An 11,885-nucleotide genomic window follows, 5' to 3' on the forward strand; every position below is an offset into this window, starting at 1 on the left:
TAGAGGTGTTACAAGGGACTTGCGGTTGTGGGAGATTCCAAGCACTTCGATTTTCATGTGCACATGCAATTGTCGTATGTGGGAACATACGAATTGAGTACGCACCTTACATCAACGACGTCTGCCAACTACAATGCATTCATAGTGTGTGGAGTCCTAAATTTCCACCCGTCCTAGATGAGAGTATGTGTTCACTTGTGTCTAGCGCACCATTCGAGTTGGTGCCAAACAGTGACCTGAATCCCGTCCCAAAAGGTTGTCTGAATTCTACCCAGATAAGGAACAATATGGATATTCGAGAGAGAGACGGTCAATAGAAACTATGCGAGTATTGTAGAAACCCAGGGCATACAAACCCAACATATTCTCTTTACGGGAATAAGTTAGGGCCTCAGCGTCGATAACATTACTTTCTACCAAATTTCATATTCATTAGCGTACTTCGCATATTCTCATTGATTCAATTTGTTATTTATTGTTAACTTACGTATAACTCATGATAGATAGTAATAAAGGCAAAGGAATTATTTGAATGAATAACATCAGTTTTATTATTTATTACATCTATATTTAAATCACAATATTTATAACAAAAAATACACTCAATCATGTCGTCAAGGAGAATGTGTGCTGTAAGGCGATGGACGATGGTTGCATGGAGGATTTATGCATACAATCGGAGGTTCAACTGAAGGTGCAATCAGAGGTGGATTCGGAGGTGTATCCGGAGATGCGGGCTTGTAGACTTTCTCATCGTCGTCGTCATCGCCTAAATATGTACCTTGTACGGCCCCTTCGGTAATCATTTCTTTGAGATCGGCAGTGTCATCATCTTCCTCCGTGGTCGGTTGTTGCGTCGTCCTCGCCTATCATCATGTATCTGCCACTCTCGCATCCAGTGGTTGCAACGATGAGCCAACCCCATAAAACAGTGATGCATGCGGTGTTTGGGTGACCATAGGCGTGTAACCATAAGATGCCCCAAATCTTGGGTACGTCAAACAAGTACCAGGCATCGACATCGTCATCGACTGCTGCATGGGCATTTGAATCAATATCGTTATTGGTGGTAGTGCATATGTTGACGTCTATCCCGACATGGGATTCGACATCGACATCTGTATAGGGTTGTAGTATGTGAGGGACATCGGTGCCCCGAAATATGTACCTATAAGAACAGAAGAACCGGCCACGGTGGACGAAGTTACTTGTGAAAAATCATAAGGTTACTGAATTGAACAAGAATAACTAGAGTGAACTCACCCAGATATTGCGTAGCCATAGGCGGCACATCTTTTGTCGGAGCGGATAACGAACCCGTCATGTAACCGTGTCCCCTCCTACGCTGCTGCGGTGATTGACGTTGCCTCTTCGCCCAAATTTTCCTATTTTTCGCCTCTGGTGATAGCAGATATGGCTTGCCGACTGCTCTGAACCATGCCAATTAATCATCAGTTGTCACTATATCCATTGAGAAAAATGGTTCACAAATGGGTATGGATTGCATCCTACGATCCCACACCTTGATGAGCTCCCCATGCTTCACCACCCGGTCATTGTTGTCCTTCAATTAACCTCATGATCTATGTTCGGGGTGTATTGTTCTATGATCTCCTCCGTTCGGTCTTCAAAGAGCTCGTCGAAATTATCCTCCAACCAGTTGGTCGATATCCAAACACCTTCGAACTTGTCCGTGACCTTTCCCAGCAGTGTTGTGCAAAGGTCCACTTTACCCAAAATGATTGTTGATCCCTTGATGACTACTAACCCATCCACCGGCAGATCGAGTTGTAGCGCTACGTCCTCAAGTGTGATTGTATACTCGCCGCATAGAAGGTGAAAAGTGTGTTTTGGCTTCCATCTTTCCACCAACATGTTAATTAGTGCCAAATCGAGTTTGCAGCCCCCTGGACATGTGAGACACATGTAAGAATCCGCCACTTGCAAATAGCCACGAATTTTAGGGATCGCAGGCTTTCCCATATTATGAATGAAGCCCTCCAAAACACAATCATCTACCTATTTACACAATACAAATAATTTCAAATTAAAAAAATATTAAATTTAACATTATTGAAATTAACAAAATTTAAATTTTCGTCTTACCATTACTGCTTGGGTGGCGAAAATATGCTTGTCGTCGAAGCGGATTAGAAAGGCAACCATTCATGAAAAATCGATTTTAAAGAAATACAATATGAGATAATTAATAAAAACATTATTTTTAAATGAAAATATCGAACACAGTCAAAACCAGAGAGTTGAGAGACTTGAAAGGGTTTGAGAGAGTTGAAAGAAGGATGTGAATGAAAAAAATTAAATTTAGGGGGCATTTATAAGGTAAAAAAATTACCGTTGGAATTTTAATTTTTTTTTTACCGTTGGCACGGCATTGCTTTTTGACCGTTGAAGGAAAACACATCCAACTGGATGAGTATTCCAGAAAGCGCATCCACTAGGCGCACTTTACTGCCACCTCTGCAGAAAGCTTGCCCAACTAGATGCACTTTCCATTTCTCTCTCCTAAAATCGGTCTATTTCCCTAATTAATTTTAAAACCGGCCTAAAAGCCTTTAGGCCTAATTTAGCCACAGGTTTTACATAAGTTGAATTTTTATAAGAGCTAAACAAATTATTTTCAAGTAAAATTTAAAAGGTTGATTTATTAAATTAGTTCATATAAACTTCACATTGTATCACATCAAACTTAACATGGTAAATGTATCCTAAAAACTTTTGTATCAAAAGTCGAATTGAATTTTACCACTTCAACTCAAAAAACAAGCAAATTAATCCATGTTATTTAAATTAAAGAGCAAGTTGATCATTCTGCTAAAAAATTTATCCATTTCTACTTTTAAAGACTGGTTCCTGTATGTCAATATAAGGTGCACATGGCACGCCACATGTCACTGTCTGGTTATTCCATCGATCATGTCAATTTTTAATAGTACAAATGGATGGTTTTTTAACATAAAGGACCAATTTGCAAAATGGCTCTTAATATAAAGACCTCCAAAATACTTTTACCAACTTCACACATACATAAAATCACGAAGATACACCACTTTCATCTAATGTTTTAAAAATCAAATCAATAGTTAAACTAATTAAATATTTAGTTTATTTATTTATTTATTTATTTGATTTGATTAGTTTGATTGTGAACTCTGTTAATTTATTAAAACCATAAAATTAATATAAAATATTTTTTAAAATTATAAATATCGTCAATTTTATCTTAATTTTGGCTTTTACTTATTCTCATAATTTTCTCATAAACCGATTCAATTATTTTATCTAAATCGATGTACTAACTAATTTTTAATTCGATTGATTTAACCAATTAATTTGATTCAATTCTAACAACATTATTTAGATCCTTAAACTTTTATTTGAGATGTTATGTCAATTATGGAAATTCACATCTAACATATAAAAAATATTCTATTGATAAAAATTAAAAAAAATCTCAAAATTTTATTAAAATGTCATAAATATAAATTTAAGATGTATTAAAATTTTATATTTGATCTATTTATATTGATGATTCAAATGATGATACATAAATCCGTTTCTTTTTAAAAAATTTTAAATGACGATCCTCACCTGGCCTAATAAATTTTCATAATTTCTTAATGTGTCACAAAATGGGGAAGCCTTAGCTGGTAAGTCAAAATCTAAGCCTCCATTCTTTTAACTATTTTGGAAGTAAGACGCGCTGTTTTCATATTAAAAGTTAAATTAAATTTTATTTTTTTTAATAAAAGAATTAGATTAATTAGTTCATATACATGATTAAAAAGTAAATTAGTTTTATTAAAAAATATTTATTTATGTTGTTAAAAATTGATCCATGTATGTCAGCATGAGGTATATATGGCATGTCACATGTTACTATCCGGTTATTCCGTTAATCACGCTAGTCTTTAATAGTACAAATAGATAAAATTTTTAATAAAAATAATCAATTTACTCTTTAATCTAATATAGAGAGACTAATTTACCCATTTTTTGAATAAAAATAACTCCATATACAAACATTTCCTTAACACTTTTACCAACATTTACTTGCCATATTACCATCTACGTACACATTATACTCAAGCTTAGATAGATTTACTAAATGATTAGTTTTTTTAATTTATGACAAAAAGGGTGAGCTGAGCATTGGTTGAACATGATAAAAAAACAAGAGAAGTCTATTAATGAATTTTTTTTTTCGTTTTTTGCTCTTTATTGAAAGATAAAAATAAATGGTATGGTGTTGGGCCACAACCACAGCAATTTATGGACTGTTTTAGTCAAGTATCTCTTAGCCAATAGGCTTAGGGCTGTTGACACCCATGCAATCTAAATAATCTCTCTATCATCATTTAAACCCATGCTAAATAATCATATACTAATTCAATTGAAAAAATTTTAATTTATATTTTTTTTCTTAAATATTCATTATTATTTTAATGACATTTATTTTTCGTATTTTTATATAATCTTTAAATAAATTTTTATATAAAATGTTTTCTCTCACCCAAACTATGCATATAGATAATGTCCTTGGTTGAGTTAATGTCGCAAGTCAACTTAACAACAACTCAAGATTGATGACAACTGTGTGATAAACAATGATGATGCGTATAATATTCTTAATTTGAAATATTTACGTATTTAAATTTTGTTTTACTCGTAATTTAATCTATTTTATTTATTTTAATATAATACATATTTAATGTGTTATTATTAATTAGTTTTAAATTATTTGTTTCATTATTTATTATGCATTATTTTTAAACACACCATTACATATATATTGGTGAAAAGGAAAGATGAATTACATCAAATGCATAAAAGTACCACTGACTTTATCTTTTTGTAAAAATTCTAAGATTTCCTTAGGTTTCTCATCAAAGACATGTAAGGTCGATTTCCAATTCAAGCTATGTTTAGCAAGTCGATCTGCCACCAAGTTCTTCTTTCTCGGTATGTGATTAATCTTCCACTACCCTTCAGACCTCATGATACGTTGAGTCATTCTAAGCACAATAATTCCTAAATCCTCCAATCTCAAATTGGTCAAGGCTTGGACTACTTCAAAGTTATTAGTCTGGATTATGGCCCTTCTATATCATTTATTAAGTAAAATAAGGATCCCATCTAGAATACACCGTTATATTTTAAATACATTATTTATACATATATACGCGTTTGATAGAATTTCTAATATATAAAGAAAAGTCCCCTTTTGTTAAATTATTGATGGGAATAAATAAATTTTAACAATTTAAAATTAGTTATCCATTATGGGTAAAAATAATATATAATATGTAAAAAAATAAAGTAAATATTGTGGCCATTCAAAAAAAAAAAGCTGCTAGGGGAATATTTTAGATTCTCCAAAAATTATTATATAAATCCTTATAGCCGCTATTAGAATAGTTGCTATCGAATATTTTAGATTTTCTAAAAGAATATATTCATATATGGTAATTATTTTAAAAAAATTCCTTAATATACTAATTATATAACCATAGTATGACATCGAAGTATATTATATCGATTCTAATTCAATTAAAAGTTATTAGAAACTTCTATTTAAACAAAATAGTAGAGATATTATTTGAAGTGAATTTTATTTTTCATGTAAAATTTTAAAAAAATATCTATATATTATTGAATTTGAATTCAAAATATTAAAATTTTAATATCTTAATTTTATCAAAATTATATTTCATTGTTATATCAATTTTTTATAAAATTGTCATAACCTATATATATTTATTTTGCTTACATATTTACTTTAACCCTTCATATTAGCTCAATTTAGAACAAGGACATTATGTTATAGTTTTTTTTCTCATAAAAATAAGGTATTTGATATATAACTTGTGCAGCTTTTACATTTCACAATAATAATTAAAAGTGTAATTTTTCTGTCTACTGGTAGAGGAGTAGAAAAAGCTCCATAAGTATGTCTAGATTGATGTCATTTTATCATCTTGGAATTTTTTACTCCACTAACCTAGGATAATTATTCTAATTAAAAATGCAACCAAAGTTTATAATTTGATACATAAAACTTTGATTGTGATTCAAATAGATATGTAAAACTTTTTAATTTTATTTAATTATACATATTTTAAAATATAAATTTATCAAAATATTTTTATATTAAATAAATATAATCATTGCATATATAAAGTAAAATTAAATCAAAATTTATTTATAAAATTACAAAATTAATATATAATTTTGAGATTTATACTTATATATTTATATTTTCCTACCCCTGTTAAGAATTCATCTAAAAAAGTTCAAAAGTTAAGACCCAGATGACCATTCAAGAAAAAAAAGCCTGAATTGGTGTATTTCAAATCCCCCCCGCCCCCCAATCCACCATTGTTGTGTTCCCCCAAACGATGTATCGGTTTCCTTGGGTGTTGCTTCTGGTAGCAGCAGTGAACATGGCCGTTGCTGCAGAGCCTCTCCGGCCAGGGTTTTACTCTGAAACATGTCCGCCGGCAGAATTCATCGTCAGAGATGTGATGAAGAAAGCAATGATTAGGGAACCAAGAAGCCTTGCTTCTGTTATGCGCCTTCAATTCCATGATTGCTTTGTTAATGTATTATACAAGTCTGTTCAATTCCATGATTACTTCGTTCATGAGTTTTTGCTTAAGCCTGCTTTTGTTTTGATTCAGGGCTGTGATGGTTCGTTACTCTTAGATGATACAGCAGACATGGTTGGGGAAAAGCAAGCTCTTTCAAATATAAATTCGCTACGATCTTTTGAAGTTGTGGATGAAATCAAGGAAGCCTTGGAAGATGCTTGCCCGTCAACTGTTTCTTGTGCAGATATCTTAGTCTTAGCCGCCAGAGATGCTGTTGCTCTGGTACTAATAAGAAATAACCCTTTCTTTATTTCTTCGTCACTTTTTTGATAGAATTTAAGTTCAGCTTTTTTGGTTTGTAATTTATCAGAGTGGAGGACCCGATTGGGAAGTGAGATTGGGAAGAACAGATAGCTTAACAGCCAGTCAACAAGACTCCGACAATATAATGCCAAGCCCAAGAGCGGATGCAACTTCTTTGATCAATCTTTTCGCCCAATTCAATCTATCAGTGAAGGACCTTGTAGCCCTTTCTGGGTCACACTCCATAGGCAAAGCTAGGTGTTTCTCCATCATGTTCAGGCTCTACAACCAATCTGGGTCCGGCAAACCTGACCCTGCCATCGAACCAGAGTTCAGAGAAAAGCTAAACCAGCTTTGCCCACTTGGTGTAGATGAAAACGTGACGGGACCCCTGGATGCAACCCCTAGAGTGTTTGATAACCAGTTCTTCAAAGACTTGGTGGGTGGAAGAGGGTTTCTGAATTCGGATCAAACCCTTTTCACGTCTCGTCGGACTAGGCCATATGTAAGGGTTTTTAGCAAAGACCAAGATGAATTTTTTAAGGCATTTGTAGAGGGGATGTTGAAGATGGGGGAGTTGCAGGTTGAGCAGCCTGGTGAGATACGAACCAATTGCAGGGTGGTCAATGGTAGACCTGTGGATGTATTAATGTCATATTGAAGGAAGATAGATATTTTGTTTTTGTTCTTCTTCTTGCTGTATATCAAGGCAATTAGTACCATCATATTCAAGTCTTTAGAAAATAAGAATATATATATATGAAAAAGAGTAAGGGCACAAAAGCAAAGAGAATCTATATACTGATCAAAACTGAGATGCTACGGAATTAAAGACAAATGAAATGGAGTTGTTGTCAAATTCCATTTTCTCTCCCCAGTTTAAAAATAAGTAAGTTAATCTTTATTCAATAGATCATAAAATAAATTAATTTTCTTTTTATTAAATTTTTATTTATTTATACTATTAAAAATTGATATAATTGATAAAATAACTAGACAAGAATACGAGCTGTATCATGTGTGTTTACATATATAAATTAATTTTTAACAATAAAAATTGATGAAATTTTACAGATTTAACTACAGAAACTAATTTATATATTTTTCAAATACAAAATACAATTCAACCCCTTAAAAATTTCCTAAACTTTTAAATAAACAATAACACATGCCGTATCATATGTATCTTATACGAATATACATGAATCAATCTTCAACCATAAAATTGATGATTTTAATAAAATTTAATTTAATTAAAAATTAATTTATATACTTTTAAATATAAAATACAATCCAAGGCTAAAACATCTCCCAATGAAATGGTGATATTTTGTTTTGCAAATATCAAACACCATATGATATTGGGACAAAATTGTTGATGTAATAAAAAACAATAATGCAGAAAATGCCAAGCCCCTTCACCTTGCTTTTGCTCTGACGTAATTGAAAAAACAAAAGTTTCAGCATAGATATAAATGAAAAAAAGAGGACCATAGGAACTTGAAATTAAGTACTCCACATGAGGACGGCACTTTAGGTGTCGATTTTTCATAGACCAATGCAAAGAAGCTACTACACTTCCAACATTAATCTCATCATCAATCCGTAAAAGTTTCATAAAATCCTTTTACATCTCTACTTAAAATTGATAGTTAATCTTTATACATTAAATAAAAAAATAATTAATTTTTTGTAAAAATTTTCATCTATTTTACTGTTAAAATTAACATGTATTCATCAACATAATATACACATACACTATTTAATTATTTTGTCAACCATTCTACCTTCTAATAATAAAAATAAATAAATTTTTAATAAAATATCAATTTACTTTTTTATCTAATGTATAAAAATTAATTTATTTATTTTTAAATAACAAAAATAAAATACAATCTTAATGAAATGTTTACCTTTCAAGTTTCCACTCCATCTATACTTATCCCACATCATTCAAGAACGGACCGACCACAGTGGCACAGACTATGGGACCCATCCACCCGAAGGGATACGTAAAGTCGAAGACCCAAAAGACTAACCTCACTACATTTCTTTCTATTGAAAAGCAATGGCACAAAACTGTTTGAAGGTTATAGACTCGGTAACCAAGTACAGATGAATTAAACCATCATATTATAATATGATGGATGGTATTTCTAAAAATACCAAAAATGGATTTCAGGGTAGGCTGCAAAGTTGATTTAGCATTGTAGGAAAAGGCAGATGCGCAGGCATTCAAGCTAGCTAGCATGGAGGATTGAATTGTGAGCATTAGCAAAGTAGAAAGAACCATTTAAGTTTCCACAACGTTGGCCTAATTAAGGTATCTTCAAAAGGGAACAAGAGTAACACTTCAACACAACATCAACTCCACATGGCTTGACCGAAGAAGCATTAACCATTCGTAAAGTTACCACAACACTCCCAACATAATAATGTCGCAAAAATTTAAAGCATACCATTCATGTGATAAACAAAAAAACAACACATTGTTGACACTTAAAAATCCAACAATCAAAATTACCTCATCCTATAATAAACAACCAACCATAATACTAAACCTTGTGGCAGAATTTAAGCTGCAATGGATGGCTTAGAGGCAGCAGACAGCCTGGATCTCTTCTTGGCTAAGCTCTCGCTCCTGCGCTCACGTTGCTCCTTCAACCTCTGGGCAAGGAGCTTCTGGTACTCTGCAGCCTCAGCTTTGGCCTTTGCAACTCTCTTCTTCTTCTCTGCAATTCTGCCACGCTTCCTCTGCAATGTCAATGGAGTCACCAGCCTTTGAATTTTGGGAGCCTTGCTCACTTTCTTACCTGCATTCCGATAATTGATTTTCAAATAAGTCAAATCACAAATAAAAATTTTCTTCCCCTCACAACTTGAAACAATGATAAATATTTTGCACACCGTTTTTGGTTGTAAAGGTTCGGCGGTAAGTGTTAACATACTTCCGAACATCATCCTCCTTAGAGAGGTTGAACAACTTCCGGATTTTTGATGCTCTCTTTGGACCCCTCATTCTTGGCTTCTCAGTGTCAGTCAACCCAGGAAGATCATTTTCACCCTTCTTCACAATAACCAAGTTCAGAACTGAAAGATCTTGACTAACAATGCACCCACGAACTGACTTCCTCCTACGCTCTCCATTTCTCCTCCCATAACCACGGAAGCAAGGAGTACCTGTTCAGAAGAAGACAACCATTCAATAAAAATCATGAATCCATAATGGAAAAACATTTCTATACAAATAAAGGGGGAATAATTTTGTAGACTCCAAAGACCTCTGTGAAGCAACAGGCGAACACGACCAGGTGTGAGAACTCCTTGTTTCATAGGAAAACCTTGCTTGTCACAGCCTCCCATGATCTTAAATACGTAGCCCTTAAACTCCTGTTAAATGATAACAAGAGCAAATGGCGGTTAAGAAGGCAGATGTGCTAGCAGAAATTTGAGACAAAGATATGATAAGAAGTAGCTTAAAAACATACCTCGCCAAGGGCATCACCACTGACTTCTTGTGAGATCCTCTTGTCAAAAAAGGCTCGGCTGCAGTTCAAGGTGTCTGTAAGGAACAAATATAACACGCATTGCAAAAAGACAGCAAAAACATGCTTTTGAATAAAATCACAGTCAAACCATGTATAACCACAAGTGATAGTATCAGTTATATTTCCTTTCTGTTCTCTTCACATTAGGTAATCAAAGATGGAATTTAGAGAAGAAACAGCCATTGTAGACAAAATGAAGTTTCAAAAGAAACTAAGAACAACATAATATCACTACAAATATAATGAAAACTACCATCAATGAAGTTTCAACATTACAAGCAAGAGGCAACATTCATCAAAATTGCCCTACCCTTTAACAATATCTAAATAAGCTAAAACCAAAGTTTTTAAAGAACAAGGAAAAACCCTTTAAGATTTTGATTCTTTTTGGCCACTGTTTCATTGTTGCATACAATTTATGCCTCAAATCACAAAATCCAAATTCCATTAGAGAAAAAAAAACACTGCACATTCTAATTTGTTTCTAACTTGTTTTTTTCCGCATATTCTCTAAATACTCTACAAAATGCAATCTCACCTAGTATATCAAACCTAAACATATAATGTCCCTAACTGCAGATGGCCAAAAATAACCAAAGGGAAGTCATGTTTTTCATTTGGTTAAATTACAAGCATTGGCTTTAGCTCTGCTATTCAAATTGAAAAGCATCAACAAGAAAATCTTTAAAATGCCCCAAAAAGAATAAAAGAAAAGTAAAATTACAGTTTCTGGTCATCGTCAATTTCCAGCTTCTTCTGGCAACCAGTGGTTGGGTTTGCAATGTTGAACTGAAACACAAACAAATTATCAACAACAAAACCATAGAAAGATTCATATATCATTTTTTTTTCTTATATTAAGAAAAAAAAGAAGAAGAGAGAAACCTTCATTTTGTGGGACGGGTGTTCTTGTTGGCTACAACTCAGGGGGAGGACTGCCGCCGCCGCCGCTCTACTTTTTTCTAAGGTTTGGTTATAAAGAGTTAGGGTTTTTGCAGATATTTTTATATATAGAAGAGAAATAATTTGGTGTTGTAGTGGAAACCTGTTAAGTTTGTCTGAATCGAACCAGATTCTTAGACGTGGGCTTTTATGGGTCCATGTTTTAAGTTTGTGATTTGGGTTCACCTGTGAAATTGTCTTCTTTGGACCAAACTACTTACACTCTTTTATTCATGGGTTTTTATATGTCCAGAAACAATTTTCATGGGCCTTTCTTTCTTTATTTGAAAAAAATCCACTGTCTTTTTTTTTTTTAATTTTAACTTGATTTTTAAGTTGCATGCATTACCCATTGAATATATATGCTTAAGTATTTTAATTATTTACTTCCAAAAAATATTTCATGGTTTAATTTGTGATTATTATAAGTAATTATTATTAAAAACAATTAAAATATAACATATTTATAAATAAAAATAATTGT

At 32.7% G+C, this 11,885-nt stretch overlaps 2 protein-coding genes across 3 annotated transcripts; one reads left to right on the forward strand and one right to left on the reverse strand.

The window, feature by feature from the left end:
* Positions 1 to 6,321: 6,321 nt before the first annotated feature.
* Positions 6,322 to 7,678, forward strand: LOC105763528 (peroxidase 17). The gene is made up of 3 exons (XM_012581765.2): positions 6,322 to 6,620; positions 6,699 to 6,890; positions 6,979 to 7,678. Exons 1-3 carry the CDS (start codon positions 6,417 to 6,419, stop codon positions 7,570 to 7,572), a joined length of 990 nt encoding a protein of 329 aa, XP_012437219.1. The 5' UTR covers positions 6,322 to 6,416; the 3' UTR covers positions 7,573 to 7,678.
* A 1,612-nt stretch (positions 7,679 to 9,290) lies between these two features.
* Positions 9,291 to 11,490, reverse strand: LOC105763529 (40S ribosomal protein S6). 2 transcript variants are annotated; one of them, XM_012581767.2, is made up of 6 exons: positions 11,345 to 11,490; positions 11,184 to 11,248; positions 10,400 to 10,473; positions 10,193 to 10,301; positions 9,819 to 10,091; positions 9,291 to 9,724 (listed from the first exon to the last, which is right to left on the reverse strand). In XM_012581767.2, exons 2-6 carry the CDS (start codon positions 11,194 to 11,196, stop codon positions 9,486 to 9,488), a joined length of 708 nt encoding a protein of 235 aa, XP_012437221.1. In that variant the 5' UTR covers positions 11,197 to 11,248; positions 11,345 to 11,490; the 3' UTR covers positions 9,291 to 9,485. The 2 variants fall into 2 exon arrangements, with proteins under 2 accessions (XP_012437221.1, XP_012437220.1); XM_012581766.2 differs by having other exon boundaries at positions 10,400 to 10,457; positions 11,345 to 11,489.
* Positions 11,491 to 11,885: the final 395 nt, after the last annotated feature.

This window comes from Gossypium raimondii, chromosome 12 (assembly GCF_025698545.1).
Source record: "Gossypium raimondii isolate GPD5lz chromosome 12, ASM2569854v1, whole genome shotgun sequence".
NCBI classification, from domain to species: domain Eukaryota; kingdom Viridiplantae; phylum Streptophyta; class Magnoliopsida; order Malvales; family Malvaceae; genus Gossypium; species Gossypium raimondii.